The sequence below is a fragment of the Trichoplusia ni genome, chromosome 3 (genome assembly GCF_003590095.1).
Source record: "Trichoplusia ni isolate ovarian cell line Hi5 chromosome 3, tn1, whole genome shotgun sequence".
NCBI classification, from domain to species: Eukaryota; Metazoa; Arthropoda; class Insecta; order Lepidoptera; family Noctuidae; genus Trichoplusia; species Trichoplusia ni.
In genome coordinates, this window is record NC_039480.1 from 19845051 (window position 1) to 19866298 (window position 21248).

The window sequence follows — 21248 nt, forward strand, 5'->3', positions numbered from 1 at the left end:
GGTAACACTGAATAAAAAAATTGAAAATAAATTTGTAATTAAACGGTATTATCTATAAACTATGTTTAAATTTAATACAGTTTTTGATAATGTAACCGTTTGGGCTGTGGGAAGCTGATCAATAAATTATATGTCATTATCATCCTAGCCCTATCCCGCCTTAAAAGGAAAACAGCCTATCCGACCTCCTCAAATAAATCTTTAAAACTACGAAACGAATTTTGATGCGGTTTTTTTAATTGATAGAGGGATTTAAAAGGAAGGTTTTAAGGTATAACCTATGCATTTAGTAGAGAAACATAATCAATTTTAGAGGTTTCAAATGTGTTTACTTTTTTTACGCTTTCATTGTAAACGCTGGCTTAACCCTAAGAGATACCTACATCTAAATAATGTTCTACAATATTGTACACCATAAAAAGTTCTACAAAAAGTCATTACAACCATTTCTTTGGTAATTTTTTTCTCCACAACGCTTATTTCGAAGTTATTTTTGTTACGATGGTTTGAATCATTATCAAAATAAAGAACGTTAAAGAAGTTCTGTAGTGTATAGTATTATTAGTATTGCTCCCGTGCGAAGCCGAGCCGGGTCGCTATTTACAAAATAAATTGATGTTTTAAATTATTGATCAGCCTTCCAAATGCTTGGTATTGTGATAAAACATTAAAAATACTCTGAAATAAAACTATTCTGAATAATTTTTGAAAAGATTTTTATTTGATACCCGATTTTTTTCTCTTTAGGCAAGTAATGTTGCCAGCATGGTCGCTGATTAAAAAATGAATGAAAAATATATCGAAACGGAATGCATTTTTGTGAATGAATGAAAGTGTATATTCAAAATAGTTTTATTTTGTGTATTTGACTGTTGACGACTTTCATCTGCTCAAATTTAGCAGTGATATACGGTACTAATGGTATGAGCGTATACTGAAGTCAGAGGTCATTAGTTCAAATCCCGGGACGAACCCGATGGCAACAACTAGTTGTATAAAATTACAACACGTCGAAATTAATTCTGAAGGATGAAGAAGGCCAAAAATGGCGTTACAGACATTGACAAGTCATGGACGTCACTTGTCGAAAAGAAATGTCACATTTTTATATTTTCTATTCGTTTTTTTATTTCAATGAGATGTTAAACTGTCTCAGGCATCTGCATTTTAAATACCGTCAATGGCTTGTCGTGGCATTAAAATGGTTGAATTATGGATTTGTTTAAATATATTTTGTATGAACAAAGAGTATAGATGGAGTGAATACTGTGCTAAGCATTTATAATGACTGATTTTCTTTGACCTACAATTGTCTGAATCTTACCATGAGAAAAAAATTGGACATATTAAGGGCAAAAATACCCCACACATACCCATCAAAACTACTGTTGGTCTAGTGGTTAGTGACCCTGACGGCTATACCGGAGGTCGTGGGCTCGATTCCCACCCAGGACAAATAGTAATTAGAAATATGTTAAACAGTTGTCTAGTACTCATAACACAAGATATAGACTAGATTTTTTAAGCCTTTCTGATAAGATCCAGTCGATTGAATTATTGATATATAATGATTTTTTCGCTATAACAGTGAAAATCCAAGATTAAGTTATTTCTTACTATTTATTTTGTTTTAAAGAAGGCTTACAGAATAACAAAACGACTATAAAATAAGTGTTAAATTATCAAATCGCTAATCAAAAACCCCCGTACATGTAGAATAAAAGATGTAAGTTGCTTGTGGTCAATAATTTGATGGTCGACTATTTCTTTTTGTTCAGCATATACACCGCGATTTTTTTAGTCGTCTTACAAAAGCAGCCCAGTTCATGTATCCAATGACTAGAACACGTTCATGATAAAAAAATAGGTATTTATGAGATTTTAATAAATTTAAAATGCAATTTTTATTCAATATTATGATGCTATTCGTAGTTTTTTAGAAACACAGCTCTGTTGCGAGCGCTGTCCGAGCCTTGTAACAATGGTGAGGGGCGCGGGCGGCGGCGTTTTTATCATTTTTAAGAGTATATATCAGATTTCTCTTGTTTAATTTTTCTTCGTACCTATTATCTTAGTCGATGATAAAAAAAAAAATCGCGCCTAGGGGTATTTTACGTCGGATACATGAACTGGGCTGCTTTTGTAAGACGACTAAAAAATCACCATGTATAAGTATAGTCGTCACATTATTAATATTATGTACCTATGTATATTTTATAGATATATATTCTATCGGAACTGATGAGTTAAATTGTTCTCTGTAAAGATGAACAGAGATCGGCGGCGGTAATATCAAATTCGGTATATTTTTGAAATAAATGAAAAGCAATATATATTTTTTGATTGCTCAATGTGATTGGACGTTGTGTGTGTAATCGCTACGAAATAAATGTAATATATTCTTTAAGATATTTCTAATTGTTTTTTTTAAACCTACTCCTGCACTAAGCATTTGATCCTTGTGTCGCGGGGGTTTCATGAACATTCAAGTCACATGCACAAAGACACCCAGGCTCAGGACATTCCTTTAGCTCATGATTAAGGACCCCGGTTAGGTCCGAAACTAGTCGGGCGATAAATACGCGTGAAGAAACTGTTGCATCATATAAGTGACAACGGGCCTGTTAGTGGCTGTTAGTCTAGTGGTAAGTAAACGACTGCTTTAATGGGTTCGGTTCGATTCCCACCTAGTTCGAGACCCACCCATTTGTCTGGGTGTAATTTATCTATATTATATATGTATTTAGAAACATAAGTATGTTTATCAGTTTTCTAGTACTCATAATACAAGCTTTACTTAGTTTGATACTAGATGGCGTTGTGTGAAAGTTGCGGAATATTATATCAATTTATCTAATATATAAAATTTCAGTGTCACGATGTTAGTTACCGTACTCCTCCGAAACCGTTCGAGCGATTTTTATGAAATTTTGTATACATATTGGATAAGTCTGAGAATAGAACAACATCTATTTTTCATACCCCTATGTGGTAAGGGTCTCTGTGATCATCGTGTTAGGTGGTACGTAGTTCGCCTGGACAGCTAGTATATATTTTAATATTTTAGCTTCAAAGTTAAACTTTCTGAAGTTTCATCTCTGTCATTCGAACTTCCAGCCACGATTATGATGATTCACATCCATCTTCTATCATAATCTATTACACTAATATATAAAGCTGAAGAGTTGGTTTGTTTGTTTGAACGGGCTAATCTCAGGAACTACTGGTTCAAATTGAAAAAATCTTTTTGTGTTGAATAAACCATTCATCGAGGAAGGTTTTAGGCCATATACCAATAGGAGCGAAGATACAATGTAAAAAGTGGAAAAAAACAGGGCAGGTATAAATCATAACTTATATCTTCTAACCACGCGGACGAAGTCGCGGGGAACAGCTAGTCGGGTAATAAAACAATGTTTAACAGAGTAACATAATATTTATTATAGAACATACTTTACATTTTGCATATAAGATAACTGATTGACACTCGATACACTAAAACTCGTCGTTTTCAAACGGATGGAACTTGTGACCGAGTGAACTGAAACAAAAAGGAAATTCAATATAGTTAAAAGATGGGTGACCATCTATCATCATCATTGGCCTAGCCTTTTCCGAACTATGTTGGGATCGGCTACCAGTCTAACCGGTTTCAGCTAAGTACCAGTGTTGTACAAGGAGCGACTGCCTATCTGACCTCCTCAACCCAGTTACCTGGGCAACACGATACCCCTTAGTATCGGTTGTCAGACATTTCAAGCTTCTGACTACCTTTATATAATATAATAAGCCTAAAGGTTATTTAAATCCAAGAAAGCTGTTCTACTCACGCAGTCATAGGCACAAGCCGTCCGTTGCAGTCGAAGGAGTCGATGAGAGCCATATCCTCGTGGGACAGCTTGAAGTCCAGCACTTGGAAGTTGCTCGCGATGCGCGACTTGGTCACGGACTTCGGGATCACGATGTTGCCGCGGTCAATCTGGTATCTATGATGAAAAAAAGAGGAAATTCTAATTAGGAAGAGGTATTTTGGTTTCAAGAGACCTTACATACAGTGCCGTATTATCCCACGGGGCCCACGATGAACAGGGACTCAGCACTTCCGTTAAAAATTAATAAAAAAAAACGGGATTGTGGTTTTTTGAAACCATGGTAGGAACCAAGGTAAAATCCCACACTATTGACACTATAAGAGTGACGAGGCTCTAAAAAAAAATTCACGAATGAAAATAATTTGAACCAAGGGGGCCTGGCCTCCACTGTTTTGTTGCCCCGAGGCCTCTGGGCCCCTAAATCCGGCCCTGCGAACATACCTATATAAGTATTTATTTCAAAGTTTCGTTAGCATTTTTTAATACTTTTCGGTTTATAAGAAGAAGCAATAGACCTTTCTGAGAGGAAAAATCGAAGGGCTTCCCTTCGATCTGAGATCCCTCCTGTCTCTGCGCTTATTTACACCTTTGTAGACACGCTGGCAACAGCTAGTATATTTTACAAATATGTACATTTTTCGAATTAGACGTTGCAATTAGCGTGGAGATTAATATATAAATCCTACTACTATTATAAAGGCGAAAGTTTGTAAGTATGGATGTATGGATGTTTGTTACTCTTTCACGTAAAAACTACTGAATGGATTTGAATGAAACTTTACCACAATATAGCTTATACATCAGAATAACACATAGGCTACAATTTTTGAGGTTTCTAATGTGAGGTCGTAAAAAACACATTTTTTGCGCTTAAACGGGGAAAATTCTAACCACGTGGACGAAGTCGCGGGTAACAGCTAGTTTACATATAAAGAAACATGGTATTTTCTAGGCTCTCTGAAACTCTTAAATACCTTTACGCTTGGAAACATAATTGTAAGGAACCATCTCCTAGACTCACCTGATCAACACCTGCGCGACAGTCTTCCCCAATCTATCAGCGATTGCCTTGAGCTTGGGGTCCTCCATCAGCTGAGGGTCATCAGGCTTGGCCCAGGGTCTGTCGGGCGAGCCGAGCGGGGAGTACGCTGTGATCTTAATGTCGTGGGATTCGCAGAAGTCTTTGAGACGACGCTGGTTCAGGTAGGGGTGGCATTCGACCTGAGTAGAACAAAAAGGGAAAGTTTTATATTCGTAATATACTTATTTAATATAGTTTATTTTTTTATAACGTCGGATTGCTCGAAAGGCTTTGAACCCAACTGGAATCTAGGCTGGCTCGGCCGCGTCAGTTCATGATTGAGGACTCCGGTTGGGTCCGAAACGAGTCGAGAAATCCCGATAAATACGCGTGAGTAAACCGTTGCATAACTTAACAATTCTCACGATTATAATAAAAGTTGATGTGATTTATAGAACTTTGCTGATATTTTTTTTGTAAATACGGCTGAATATATGAATGTTTATATTTTAAATTTCGTGCAGTTATATTGCAAATATGTTACACTTCCTAAAAACGTCAACTGGTAATTTATTACACTTTAATTTCATTATTAAGGACATCATTTCTAAAGCTGTCTCTCTAACAAATACACTGTGATTTTTTAGACGTCTTACAAAAGCAGCCCAGTTCATGTATCCGACGTAAAATACCCCTAGGCGCGATTATTATTTTTTTATCATCAACTAAGATAATAAGTACGAAGAAAAATTAAACAAGAGAAATCTGAAATATACTCTTAAAAATGATAAAAACGCCGCCTCGGACCGCGCTTGCAACAGAGCTGTGTTTCTAAAAAACTACGAATTGCATCATAATATTGAATAAAAATTGCATTTTAAATTTATTCAAATCTCATAAATACCTATTTTTTTATCATGAACGTGTTCTAGTCATTGGATACATGAACTGGGCTGCTTTTGTAAGACGACTAAAAAATCACGGTGTATATCGTCACGTAAAAGACGCGATGACCATTTCTTCACAAGTCTTCAAACCTTAATTAAGCTCATTTCTTCAGACCTCACCTCAACCCCGTCATTAATTACACCTTAAATTAATTTTAGACCCCCTTTTGTCAGCAACCTCAAAACAGGCCTTTCTTTAGGCCTCCGCTTCCTACCCACCTGGTTGGTAACAGGCTTGATGGTAGCCACTTGCAGCAGCCTCGCGAGCTGCTTGCTGTTGAAGTTGGAGACGCCGATGCTCCTGACCAGGCCCTCGCCCACCAGCGGCTCCAGCGCCTTCCACGTGTCCACGTAGTCCACCTCCGAGAACTGGATCTTACCAGCCTCGTCGGTGGGGAATAGGGGGCCGTCCTCCTGAGGTGTAAAAAATAAAATACATTTAGCATTTGAGAAACTATGTCTATTAGAGGCGGCGCTCGCGTATATTTCGGCCATTTTGTCCGTTCGTTTTTCGCGAGGGTCGGCTTCCGAAGTAACGACAAATATTATCCTGAATTTTGAGTAATTTCCCGATACTAACAAATCCACTGCATCCAATAACAACAAGGTACCCTTTAGTTAGGTATCTAGTTGTTATTCGATGGAGCGTGACTTATAAGTCATATTAAGTCACTCACTCTACACAGTTAAGATTTATTAGTTTTCAGTGCTGCCTTAGATAATCTATAAGATATATCTGTATCCAGCACTCTGTGTCCCACTGCTAGGCAAAGGCCTCCCCCAAAACCTTTCACAACTCTCTATCCTGGGCCTCACACAGGGAAACCTAATTGTGGAGTAAGCGTAAAAAAAAATAGTTTCTTATCAAATTTATCGGAGAAAATACTTATTTTGCAATAAATAATTAACTAACTAAAACATTTAAGACTATACTCTATTTTTGCTTTGTCTATGTGTGATACCAGCGTGAAAAAAATATATTTTATTTCTTCTGCCTTCTATACTACAACCCTTTAATTGATCGTTCAGGTTTTTTAATACATCCTGTAGATTCCAAACGTACCTTGTAGGCCTGAGGCCAGTGTATCAGGTAGAGGTCCAAGTACTTGATGTTGAGGTTCTCCAGCGACTTGAGGAGCGCGCCCTTCACCAGGTCCGGACGGTGGAAGGTGTTCCACAGCTTCGAGGTGATGAACAGGTCCTCCCTGAGAACAAACATATTGTTATACAGGCTGAAGTACTATCCAAAAAGGATGAAACTCGAGGACTGCGAAAACGAATGGAGCTATCACAAAAGCTTGTCCTAAGCGGGGAGCGGACCTGCGAACATCGCGCTCAGAAGATTTGTCGTGGTGAAGTATATCACTCTGCTATCCGTGCTTTCCAAATAAAATATTCTAAGTACTTTTAAGTTAAATCACGCTTTATCAGAAATATTGTTAAGTCAACGATTTGTTCAGGGGCCATCTATTCTAGCTGTTTTTTTACGTTTTAGCGATTCAATCAGTTACGATTGTGGTTAAGCTACTACTGCACAACTTATTCGTTCACAGGTTAAGCTGTGCTTGATAAGGACCGTCCATGGCATAACGAATTCCTCCGTGTTTAGGAGGGCACGTAGTTTTGTTAGTCCCGGCTTCATACATCTTTGACAGTCATTACGTACCCGTATCTAACAAAAAGAAGAAAGTCTGACAACTAGTCTAACTAAGGGGTATCGTGTTGCCCAGGTAACTGGGTTGAGGAGTTCAGACAGGCTCCGTAGAACATCGGTGCTTAGCTGAATCCGGTTAGACTGGAAGCCGACCCCAAAAACCCCAAAACCCCCAAAGACCCCATTGCTAAAAGGTTGAGAATGATGATTCAACCAGAATAAACTTGTAGAAATGTCGTCTATCTAAACGACTAGGACTGTTTAACCTTAACGAACCTCTTGACAGTTCCATCGCTGATTTTAGCCGTGATAGCCTCTCCGACCTCCTTCTCGTTGCCATAGACGAACGCGCAATCTATGTGTCTGTAGCCGATGTCTATGGCGTCTTTTACGGCTTGGGTGACTTCGCCAGGCTTTGACTGTGAGAAAAAGGAAAGGATTAAGAAAAAAAATATGATTTAATAGTTGTGGCGGCCTTCCAGTTGTGTGTTATAGTATATAGATTCGGTCCTTACACAGGACTGCATCAAAGTAATATATTCTTAATAAATCTACAACACAATTGAATCAAATAAAACAGTGAAAGAAAACATTAGTATTCAATTCTGAAATTCAGTATTGGAATCCGAAATCGGCAGCCAGACCCAATATGGTAACCATCACTAAAGAAATCCAATATTTTGAAAAACGCCTTTGCCAGCTGCATCCTAGTATAGCAAACCACTGAAATTTTCCATTTTTGTGAAGAGGCCCGAGCCTAGCTATATCAACATAAAAATTCCATTAAAAATCTTTTTTATCATTTAGCTCTTTGCCAGATATTTAATTGGGCGTGTCGCTATCAATTCAGATACAAGATAAGTACCTATCAGGCGTAGATTACTATATTATTGACAATATTCAGATAAACTATCTATGTGCTTAACCCGAGTATTAGGGCAATAGATAATCTAAGAAATAGAAAATCATTGTGATGTCACAAGGCCCCAATGCCTTCTATCTATCTGATAGCTGTTTGCTAATATGAAATTCTTGTGTCGCGGTTTGTGTTGTAAAACTCCTCTAAAACTGCTTGAATTAGTCAAGCAGTCTAATGAAATTTCGTGTGATTACTGGGTTTGTCTGAGAATTGGACAACATATATCTATTTTTCAATAACATTTTTCAATTTGTGAGCCATATTTTTTCTTCACATGTGAGACATATTCCCTAGCAACAATTTTTGCAGAGTCAGCTAGTAATAGTCATTCATTTTCGTTATTGTAGATGTAAATTATATTGAATGGATGGACGGATCCTAAAAAAGGTAGCTGGTTCAGACAAGACTCAGACAGCAAAGGAACCAGGTAGTATGTAACACCACAATGATTCCCTATTTATTAGATCATATAAAGCCCTAATGAAAGTGGTTAATGTCCAGCACTGGACTTTGATGAGCTAATTTGTTTTATTCCATTAAATTCTCAACTTGTTAATAAATTAATTATCAAACAAATAATATAACGGCTACTTTAAATGGTTAATGATTTTCAAGAACCACTACACTTGCCTTAAATAATTCAATGTTAATTACACACTTCATGTACATAAGAAACTTGTCCCTTATTTTAATAGTCTATATTAATTAACCAATAATCATGTTTCAAGAGTGTGCTAAGTCGCTACCACAGGTCTACAGGCGGTTTTAACTTACGGTTGGTTGTACATCAACTGAACAAGAAGGAAAAAGACCAGGGCCCCAATTCTGCTATTTTATAATGGTTGATGAATAAATGCCAGTTGGATTTAATTTGAACTATTCCTATTCTCTTAAGCATATTATTAACACAATATATGGAAATTCATAGAATTGATCATGACTGTTCCTCCCCATACTGAATTTCCATTATTTGAGTTAGAAAAATGCTCAGAATAATATGAGTAGAGCAAATTTAATCGATTTTTTGCAGAATCGGGGCCCAGTTGTAAAAATTTTACAATTTATTATTTTGAAAGAATGCATATGGTTTAAGATAAGCTTCTAATGGTCACTTTGAATTATCAAGCATCCAATAAAATACTGTTCTACCAGCCCCATTCTTCAGTAACATTATGTACAAAGAATAATCAGTAATTAAAATAGAAATTAGGTTTAAATTTAAATATAAGAGAAATAATACCATTACATATTATACATATAAACAATAGCTATGATTGTTTCAATCTTAATATATATAAATCTCGTGTCACAATGTTTGTCCTCAATGGACTCCTAAACCACTAAACCGATTATAATAAAATTCGCACACCATGTGCAGTTCGATCCAACTTGAGAGATAGGATAGTTTAAATCTCAAATTATAGTCGCAATATCTTCTAACCACGCGGACGAAGTCGCGGGCAACAGCTAGTGTAACTATAAAAGTTACATGCCTGTATAATCTATTACCTATTCAAAGTTATTGATATGAAATGTTTGCAATTAAAGTATGGAAATTACTAGTTTTTGACTTAAGTTCTTTTCATGCGTGATGGTAATCTATTTTTTACGAAAGTATATTGACTGTCAAAAGTTTCGAAACAATTCATGTTTCAATGACACAAACTAGTGAATTAGAGACAAAATCAATTTTATTCAAATGAATATCTATAGTATTATCTTTCTGATATCATACGAAACTTAAAAACAGCAGATATAACTGCGACGCTTAGCTAATATCCTATGAGAAGAATTTTCTATAGCATAATCTGACGTGGAATTTTTCCATAACAATGTTTTTCGAAAAGTACGCAGAGTAACACTAATGTCATACCTTCCAAGTGCCGATTCCCAGTATTGGACACTCCTGGTCATTATAAAACTTGACCAAAGGCGTTTTTAAACTCATTTTTAATATTTTCGGTTTAATAATAGTTTTAAATAAATTGTATACCAACTTTGTGGTGTACCGGCTGTCAAATTTCAAGAATGTCATTTTGACAGAGTTTTGTTGTTTTTTCTTAAATGAGACTGGATAATTTAGTATTTTATCGATTCTGCCAAAGGTAGGTAATACATTTTTATAAAATATGGACTAAAATATCTCTGTACACACATACCTACCGAAGAAGAAAACATACCGGCTAAATCTAAAAATGTCTTCTTTTATATAGTAGCAGTGTAAATCAAACAGAACATCTGTAATTACTGTATCATAATTATTATCATCTATTCTAATCTAACAAACGTTAATACCACATTACGTTTTATTACATTCTCTTTGGACTTTTGGCTCCTTCGTTAAATGTATCAATAATTATGAAACACTTACCTTCCAGGTCCCAAGGCCTACCACAGGGTAAGACTTTCCATTATTAAAGAGGATAGTTGGTACTCGCGCCATTTTTCCTACACGACCGCGCGTTATGGCAATGGAATACGGAATGTACAGCCGACCGAAAGGTTATCGTCCTTATCAATTTACTATTTGTTGTTCGAGTTTCTACAAATTATGTAATGGTTTGACGAGAGTGACGAGAACAGCCGATAGAATCCAGTTTGCCTTGACCTCTAGTTTCCCGCGCGGAAGAATACCTACAGGCTATATTATCAAAGGACAAAGGATATAGTAGGCAAAGGATTATTATTATACAGCTTCAGTTTCTAGCAAAATTATTATAAAAATAATTTCAGATTGAAAAAAGCTAATCTGATTGTTTCCTTGTACATTTGACCCTAAAATTAATCTAAACCATAACTTATTAATAAAGTATATTATCGCACGCATGATGATAAGTTTAATGTAATTTTTCATTAACTGTAGCTAAGTGAGAGCTGGAATCGATATTTTTTTTAAATTCCGTACTAAAAGGATCAAAACTGATCCCTATTACTAAGGCTTGGCTGTGTCTTCGTCTGTCTGTCCTTCACAAGCATAGTTTCGTCTATTAGGGACACAATTTCTGTCACTCAGCTGTTAAAAAAAATAGGTTTTTTTATCTATCTAACGATTACTCCTCTGACAGAGTCAGTTAATAAAACAATATTTAACAGAGTAACATGATATTTATTATAAAACATGGTTGTCTTTACATTTTGTATAATCGATAAAGTATGATTGACACTTGATACACTAAAATTCGTCGTTTTCAAAGGGATGGTGTTTGTGACCGAGTGAACTGAAACAAAAAAATATAGTTTAGGTCACCACACTAAACCCACAGTACGCCACGCCACGTCATGTCACGATTTCGAACCCCGCGCAGTAGGTACAAGCATTTGTGTGATCCACGAATGCTTGTCCTGACTCTGGGTGTCTTTGTGGATGTGACTTGAATGTTTGTGAAACTCCCCGCGACACAAGAATTGAAAACTTTAGATCGGGATTCGTTTAAAAAAATGATTCCATTTATTATGCGATGTACCTAAACTCCTGTGCCCAAATTCCACTATTTACAATTGCCGATGAATGAATGAAAATTGGATTAAATTTGACACATTTGGATTCTCCTAAACATTTTGCCGACATTATTATTGCAAATTCAGTGTATTGACAGATTGCTTAGATGAATATGAATACTATCATTTCAATACAATAAGGTAAAACTATTGGGTATAAAAAGTAAAAATACATTCTGCCCCTCAGTTAGATAATAAAAAAACATTCGACAAGTATTTTAAACCTTTTTCTAAACAACGAAAATTGACAAAGAAACTGCTGTAAAGTTACATAACAATTTCGTATTTATACACAATCTACTAACTCAGTACTAGGCACAAGCCGAGTATTACGATCCAAGGAGTCGATGAGAGCCATGTCCTCGTGGGACAGCTTGAAGTCCAGCACTTGGAAGTTGCTCGCGATGCGCGACTTGGTCACGGACTTCGGGATCACGATGTTGCCGCGGTCAATATTGTACCTAAAACAAAATATAATCTATTTGGATTCAACGAATATCCAGAAAACTACATGCAGGCAAATACCAGTGTTTTACAAGGAGCGACTGCCTACCTGACCTCCTCAACCCAGTTACCTGGGCAACACGGTACCCCTTAGTTAGACTGGTTGTCAGACTTTCTTGAGTCTGACTACCTGTAACGACTGTGAATGATGTGTAAACAGTAGCCGAAACCCGCAGTTTAACGTGCCTTATGAAACAACTAGGCTCAGCATCACATCCTGAACCCTACCTCTCACTTTACAGGTTATATTTTTCAACAATTGCATCCATTGCGGTTTTTTACAATGAATTGAAACCATTTTATTCTGCAAGTAGGATATATCATTTCTACATGTCTTTTTTAAGAACGCTGGAGTAGACATTTCCTATCTGTCTACCCTGAGAAGAAATGCCGAGACAAGCTCGGGGGCTACACCCTTAATCCATAGGTCACCTCAAGCAATTCTCAACCTTAGTTAATAACAATATTTTGACAGGTAGAAATAATTGAGAATAATGCCCTTCCATATTATATTTGCATACTAAATATGAGGCGAGATATGATGAAACTTATTTGTACTTTAAGACCTGTAATTATTGTAACCATATTTAAAATAAATAAATAATATTCTATTCTATTATCCATACTAATATGGCTGAAGAGTTTGTTTGTTTGATTGAACACGCTAATCTCAGGAACTACTGGTTCAAATTGAACAATTATTTTTTTATTGAATAGACCATTCATTGAGGAAGGTTTTCGACTATATTCACGCTGCAACTAATAGGAGCGAAGATACAATGGAAAATGTGGCAAAAACGGGGAAAAATATTATTCTTCGAGGGCTTCCGTTCAAAAATTACTAACTTATATCTTCTAACCACGTGGACAGAGTCGGGGGCAACAGCTAGTGCAGAATATTTTTCATACAGCCAAACTTACCTAGACTCACCTGATCAACACTTGCGCGACAGTCTTCCCCAATCTATCAGCGATTGCTTTCAACTTGGGGTCCTTCATCAACTGAGGGTCATCTGGTTTGGCCCAGGGTCTATTTGGAGAGCCCAGCGGAGAATACGCTGTGATCTTAATGTCGTGTGACTCGCAGAAATCTTTGAGACGACGCTGGTTCAGGTAGGGGTGGCATTCGACCTGGGTTAATAAGGAGAAAAGGTTAGAGAATTCTACGGATGGTAAAAATATACTTATTCTTTCACACCCGAAGTTTCTGGGTGATTCTTCGGAAAAAATACACTAGTTAAGGTCATATCATTATCCTCACCAACTGGTTCACTTCAGTATGATGCTTAAAATGTTTTCATTCTTACTTCATCTAATAATAGCCGTAGTACTTTACAAGCTTAGGTTAAAATAATATTGAATCAAGCAATCTGCAGTATGAAAAATTAGGTGAGGATAATGATGTTCTTAATTTGTGTTACTTTTTTCCGGAGAATCACCCTTCTGTCTGTCTAGCTAGCCCGCCACACATGCCCGTCAATGCAACTCCTGTAAGACAGGATCTACAATGAAACCAACGAAAACCACCGAAACACTTAAGTTCGGTGAGTCCCACCATGATTTCTGTCTGTCGATAGCTTCATAGCTTCCGAACGGATTGAGCGATTTCAATTTAGAAAAGTTAGAAAAGTATATTATTTATTGTACACCAAAGTGTTTTATTAAATATCAGTGAAATTAACATGAACCTACAGTGTACAAAAAGCATAATAATATCATGATGATTTTCACTAATCTCATATGGAACTCACCTGGTTAGTAACAGGCTTGATGGTAGCCACTTGCAGCAGCCTCGCCAGCTGCTTGCTGTTGAAGTTGGAGACGCCGATGCTCCTGACCAGGCCCTCGCCCACCAGCGGCTCCAGCGCCTTCCACGTGTCCACGTAGTCCACCTCCGAGAACTGGATCTCAGTGCCATCACCGGTTACATAGAGCGGGCCGTCTTCCTATGACAAAGAAGTTTAATACTATTGTAAATTGATAATATGATTGTGCTACTTTATTTTTAATGCACAGATTCGCGAGGAGGCAAAAAAATACCTTAAATAATAAAGTAGCATTGACGATATCTATTCTGTCAGCGTGAGAAAATAACCCTGGAATCCAACTTGAAAGATGGGATACTACATACTTTTAGAATTTCTGTTCTTTTAAAAATATTGAAAATTTGAACGTATGTCGGTGGTACTTTCGCCGAGTCAGCTAGGGTTAATAGCCTATATATAAGAAAGCCATGTTATTGATAATGAGGCATTATAGCCTATGCCATCTACCTATAACGTGGCTTTCTTTTCATGAAAGAATTACCAAAATCGATCCAGAAGCTCCTGAGACCCTTACAACGTCATAAAGTCATAACATTACTAACTTACAATAGGTATAGAAATTATTGTAATGATCTACTAAAACGATTAAAACAAAACTTCCACAAAAATGAATTGAATCAAAACGCTAAAGATCCAAAAAAGAAATGGAAAATAATAAATTCCATTACTAATAGAGATAATATTAAATCATCAGCATCGGATTTATTAAAAATAGCAGACACCCCTCTAACTGCATTGGAGAGGATTAACACATATTTTGCTAACATTGGCAAAGAGCTTGCAGAAAATATCACGCCTTGTGGAACCCATTCTACTATTGATTCAACAGTGACACCCCTAAACTCTATGGTTATGCTTGAAACTACTGAAGAAGAAGTTAGGTCTTTAATTGAGGGATTGAAAACAGACTGTGCTGTGGGGTGGGATGGGATCTCAACTAAGATTATTAAGATGGCTAAGGACGAAATCGTTCCACCGTTAACGTATATTATTAACCAGGCTATAAGTAATGGTGTATTTCCCGATTGTTTCAAAAGATCTGTTATCCATCCCATTCACAAGGCAGGGGATAGAGACTGTGTCTCCAACTATCGGCCAATATCAGTCTTACCTGTCCTGTCTAAAATCTTAGAAAAAATTATGAACAAGAGGCTGCTTTCATACCTTGAAAAACAAAACATCCTAGCCCAAAACCAATACGGTTTTAGACGGGGAAGATCGACAGCGCACGCGGTTTCTGATCTTGTCAATGAGGTTGCCGGTCACATTGATAGGAAAGAAAAATGCGTTGGAGTCTTTCTGGACCTCACAAAGGCTTTTGACACGGTCTCTATCCCTCTGCTTATTAACACAATGGAAAAAATTGGAATTAGAGACAAAACGCTTAATTTATTTAGCGATTATTTACAGAGTAGATTCCAAAGGGTTACTATTAACAGTCTTTACAGTAGCGACACCCCTGTCACCTATGGCGTACCCCAGGGCAGTGTGCTCGGCCCAACACTTTTCCTTATTTATATTAATAGTTTATGTAATCTAGCACTACATAATTGTAAAATATTTACATTTGCCGATGACACTGCGTTAATTTTTCATGGGAAAACATGGGAAGAAACAATGATGATTGCTGAAACAGGACTTAAAACAGTTGCAAATTATCTAAATCAAAATTTACTCACCTTAAACATTTCAAAATCAAAGTACATAATTTTTGCTAATACCGAAAAAACACTCAAAACAGCAAATTCTTTTAAAATTCAATTCCACTCCTGCCAAAACTCAGCTTTGAATACATGCTCTTGCAAGTGCTTGGATAGAGTGAAGACAATTAAGTACCTTGGTATTCTTCTAGATGAGAAATTAACATGGTGTCCGTACATTGACCTACTCGCTGGGAGAACTAGAAAGTTGATATATATCTTTAAAAAGCTAAGGCATGTGGCCGATGAGAACCTTCTTAAAACTGTATATTATGCTTTAGCTCAGTCTATATTATCATATTGTATCACGTCTTGGGGCGGAGCGCGCAAAACTCATTTGATCAAATTGGAACGGGCTCAACGTGCACTCCTTAAAGTGATGAAGTTTAAGCCATTTAGATATCCCACAGCAGATCTGTACGCTGAATGGAATGTCTTAACAGTAAGGCAATTATTTATAAAGGAGACTATAATGTCTCAACACCGTAAACTGGTGTTCTCTCGAAAATCGACGGCTAGGCGTAGTGATAGGGTCTGCAAAACTGATTTTTATAAAACAGTCTTTTCGGAGAAGTTCCAATGCTATCTGGGACCAATGCTATATAATAAAATAAATAAAATTCTTAAAATATTTCCACTAAACAATCACTCTTGTAAAAAAACTTTAATGAAATGGCTGCAATCACAAACGTATGAAGATGTGGAAAACTTACTCGTAACTCTAAAGTGATTTAATTTATCGAAATTCTGTACCCAGACCCAGCATACCTTTAAATACCTTAGTTTTCCTTTTAAATAAAAATTACAATACTCATGCGCTAGGATGTTGGCAAACTATCACTATAGTTAAATCAGTATACATAATTATCAATCAATATATTTTTACCAATCAAATAAAGTTGGAATATACACTATTGTGAACTTTTGAGCATACATATTTTTTACCTGCAAATACATAAGCATAAACTGTTTTCCTAAAATTTAACCTTTTTCTTTGTATTAGGTACTTTAGTAACATTTATTGTATCAAAACAAATTCATGCTCTTCTAATATTAAAAAAAAAAAACATATAATAACAATTTTTTTTTAAATATTTTAATAATAGCAAATAATTTTTATAATAGCAAAATTACTTTAAATTTATCTACTAATATTTAATTCAAACATTCGCATTTCATATACTTACTCATGTAACTATCTTACTCATTATTGTATTAAAAATAAATGTGCCGAAGTTCATAGTCTTTGTGTTCAATATACGTTGTTTGTGTGTTTGTTGTAAAAATGACGGTATTATTGAAAAATACAGGTTGTTAAAATAACTCCTCACTGTACTATGATTAAGTTATAAAGAACTTGTTTTTATATTTTTACCCACAAATACAAATTGTAAAAGTTTGTATGATTAAGTTAATTAAGAATATTCGATTAAAGTAAAAACTACTGTTGAAATAACGGAGTAATGTACATGTTCGTGTGTTGTTTCATGGGAAGTACTAGCGTCTAAGATACAGGCTCGGCCTAGTTTAGACGTTAGTGTTCACTCAGACCAGTGCTTGTGGAATTGTATTATCGGTTTAAGATTATTGTGTATGTGTGTTTTGGTTGCAATAAAGGTTATTTTTATTTTTTTTTTATTTTTTTACTTTTGAATACACCCTGTAGATTCCAAAAGTACCTTATAAGCCTGAGGCCAGTGTATCAGGTAGAGGTCCAAGTACTTGATGTTGAGGTTCTCCAGCGACTTGAGGAGCGCGCCCTTCACCAGGTCCGGACGGTGGAAGGTGTTCCACAGCTTCGAGGTAATGAACAGGTCCTCCCTGGGAAAGACACAATTTTGACACTGTGTCCAGCAGTCAATAATTGATAACTTTTAGACTTCGTTTCCACCAAAGATGATAGAAGTGAGTTAAAAATGAAATGAAATGAAATATTATATAATAATATATTATATAATATAATAATATAATATAGATAGATAGATAGATAGATAGAATACTCTTTATTGTACACCATAAGGAAAAACAATTTAGGTCAATACAAATAATATGATGAGTACAAAAGGCGGTCTTATCGCTAAAAAGCAATCTCTTCCAGACAACCTTTGGATGGAATCGAATTATGGAAGAATTTGAAACGGGGTAGTTAATGGCGTACATTTAGATAAATATATATATACTGCGTAAACATATTATTAAAACATAGAATAAACTAGGTAAATACTAAGAGTGATAGATATTAGAAAAATAAAATAAAATAATAATAGGTACCTACAGTGTGGTGACACGATTAACAAGCCAAGTAGTGGTCTTTCACCATTTTTTTAAAAACGGCAAGTGACTGCGCGCGTCTAATACTCACGGGCAATGCATTCCACAGACGTGTAGCTTGGACCGTGAAGGATTTGTCATAAAATGATGTCGAGTGCATTGGCATTTTCAGTTTTAGATTTTCCGATGACCTGAGAGATTTTGCATGTGTATCACAAATAAACTCAAAACGATTTTTGAGATAAAAAGGGGTTGTAGGGTGGAAAAGAATATTATAAAGCAAGGAAAGTATATGAGCATTCCGACGAAGTCTTATTGGAAGCCACTTGAGTTTTATGCGAAATTCTGAAACATGATCATACTTGCGCAAACCAAATATGAATCTTATACAGACATTCTGAAGACGTTCAAGTTTATTCAGCTGGTCCTCTCTGAGATCAAGATAGCTGGCATCAGCATAGTCAAGAACAGGGAGAAGAAGAGATTGTGCAAGCGCAATTTTTGTAGCAGTGGGTAGGAAATTCCGCAACCGTCTCAAGGATCCCGCAGACGCAAATAACCGCCTACTGGTTTCCTGCATCTGCAGATCCCAAGACATCCTACTATCCATATGTAGCCCAAGGTTCTTCACTGCGGGACTAAAGGGAATCTGGATTCCGTCGAAGATAACTTGGGGAAGCTGGAACCAGTCTATTTTCGAGACCATTCGTGAGCTACCTATGATGATAAGCTGAGTTTTTAAAGGGTTTATTTTAAGCCCATAACACCTACTCCACTCAGTTATATGTGATAGGTCTTTATTGATGTTTCCAATGGCTTGTGATAGTAGACACAAAGGAGCCTGTGAGTAGATTTGAAGATCATCTGCATAAAGGTGATAGGAAGAAAGGAGATTGTTGGTGATTGAATTTATAAAAATAGCGAAAAGTAATGGAGATAAAACGCCACCCTGCGGCACACCAGCGGTCGTATCGCACCATGACGAACATTTATCGTCAATACGAACACGTTGCCGGCGCCCGTACAGGTAACTGTGAAACCAGTCAATGGCCGTTGGAGATACATTAAGAGAGCTAAGCATACCAAGCAAAATGTCGAAATCAACGGTGTTAAAGGCATTACTAAAGTCTAGGAGAGCAAGAACCGTTAATTTCCCATTTTCCATGCCCAGCCTATATTACCAGCCTATATTATTAATAAACAATATCATCTTTTTACATGTCTTTTTTGAGAACGCTGGAGTCGACATTTCCTATCTGACTACTCTGAGAAGAAATGTCGAAACAAACTCAGGGGTCGCGTTCTCTTACACGTTCGTTGCATTATGAGATCTATCAGATCTCTTGCAGGACTTTTGTATTGTGCGTTGAACATACTTAATCGTGTTGTTTCACTCCTTGCGGGAGGATCTAACATGTAAAGTTCTTTAGGTATGAGTAGGACAAATATACATATTTGCTTCTCTTTATCGATAAATATATATATTTGCTTTACGGTATCTTTAGGAGACCGATTAGGTCTCAAACGCACCAAATGGTAGGTTAGTTTGGAGACCTTTTAGGTCTCCTAAGCACCAGCTGAAAGTATTTTGAAAGTGATGGCGCAGGGAACGTGTTAAAGTCGTGTCGTGCGAGGATGTCCGCCGTTTCCACCAGAGCTCTGCTGATCAAGGCAAATAAAATGAAGCGATTCTATTAGTTCTTTACAAACACATCCCTCGCTACTCATCCTCGCACATCTCTGGTGGAAACCCAGTGATAGGAATGACTCATGTCAAAGTGGCGATTTTTCATTACTATTCGACGAACCTCTTAACAGTTCCATCCCTAATTTTAGCCGTAATAGCCTCTCCGACTTCTTTCTCGTTGCCATAGATAAACGCGCAGTCTATGTGCCTGTAGCCGACGTCTATGGCATGCTTAATCGCTTGGGCAACTTCTTCGGGCTTTGCCTAAAAGAAGAAAGTAGATAGTAATGAATAATTTTTGATTTATTATTAGTAGCTTTTTCATTCACGCGATAACTTCTGGGAAAGATATCGGGTCATTTTAAAAGGCGTACACGGGGACACAGAATGTCCAACATGCAGAGGAGCTGATTAGCACTTTAATCGAAAGTGTAATGGGGTATTTACCAGGGGTCTACCCCTGCTCTATAAAGTACCGTCCAAGAAAGCTAAAAACTAATGCAAATTGTGAAGATAAAACTTATTTGGGCTATTGGTTAATATGGAAATAAAATTTTGTTCTAAAAGTTATAAAATTTTGTTAATTTATCTTATCAATAAAATACGGTAAAATTAACACGATTTTTTAAACAAGGCGAAAACAAGATTTCTACGAACTTCTCAGCTTCGCGAGTCCGACCCGCAATTGTCCTATTTATATCTATCAAGCTTGTCTGACGCCGGGATCGAAACCGCGATACGCAGCTCACAGTTTTGTAAAAATGAGAGTTTTGGGTATCATTTCTTACTATTCAAATATAAAATTATAAATTAGTAATATTGATAATTTTTGTAAGAAATACATTTTTAAAATACGTTGTTGAATCCACGCGGGACTTAGCTACTTTTGAAATAAATGCCCTAATCTGGAGTGTAATAATTTCAGACAAAGTTTTTAAAAAAGTTGTAAGTTATATACGTACCAGCCATGTTCCAATTCCCAGTACTGGGCAATATTGTTTATTAGAAAACTGGACTAAAGGAGTCCTTGAAGCCGCTTTTGATTTAAATTCTGGTTCAAGAATTATTTTCACTAAATTGTAAAGCAATTTTGTTGTGTACTGACTGTCAAATTTCAAAAATGTCATTTTGGCATGTTATTCTTTTTAAAAAGATTGATTATGATCTATTTCTGTGTTGAATAGACCATTTATCGAGGAAGTTTTAGGTTATATACAATCACGCTGCGACTAAGGAGCGAAGATACAATAGAAAATGTGGAAAAAACAGGGCAGGTATAAATCATAACTTATATCTTCTACCCACGGGGACGAAGTCGCGGGCAACAGCTAGTGTTATGATATTTTAAT

The 21248-nt window shown here is 36.4% G+C and overlaps 1 protein-coding gene across 5 annotated transcripts; it reads right to left on the bottom strand.

Moving 5' to 3' along the window:
• Positions 1–3416: 3416 nt before the first annotated feature.
• Positions 3417–21037, bottom strand: LOC113492328 (aldose reductase-like). 5 transcript variants are annotated; one of them, XM_026869787.1, is made up of 8 exons: positions 20862–21037; positions 20021–20163; positions 17621–17762; positions 14167–14361; positions 13347–13546; positions 12273–12372; positions 3831–3886; positions 3417–3541 (listed from the first exon to the last, which is right to left on the bottom strand). In XM_026869787.1, exons 1-8 carry the CDS (start codon positions 21024–21026, stop codon positions 3496–3498), a joined length of 1047 nt encoding a protein of 348 aa, XP_026725588.1. In that variant the 5' UTR covers positions 21027–21037; the 3' UTR covers positions 3417–3495. The 5 variants fall into 5 exon arrangements, with proteins under 5 accessions (XP_026725588.1, XP_026725591.1, XP_026725590.1 ...); XM_026869790.1 differs by lacking the exons at positions 12273–12372; positions 13347–13546; positions 14167–14361; ... (1 more) ...; positions 20021–20163; positions 20862–21037 and adding exons at positions 4894–5093; positions 6060–6254; positions 6904–7045; positions 7771–7913; positions 10785–10904 and having other exon boundaries at positions 3831–3986; XM_026869789.1 differs by lacking the exons at positions 12273–12372; positions 13347–13546; positions 14167–14361; ... (1 more) ...; positions 20021–20163; positions 20862–21037 and adding exons at positions 4894–5093; positions 6060–6254; positions 6904–7045; positions 7771–7913; positions 10287–10430 and having other exon boundaries at positions 3831–3986.
• Positions 21038–21248: the final 211 nt, after the last annotated feature.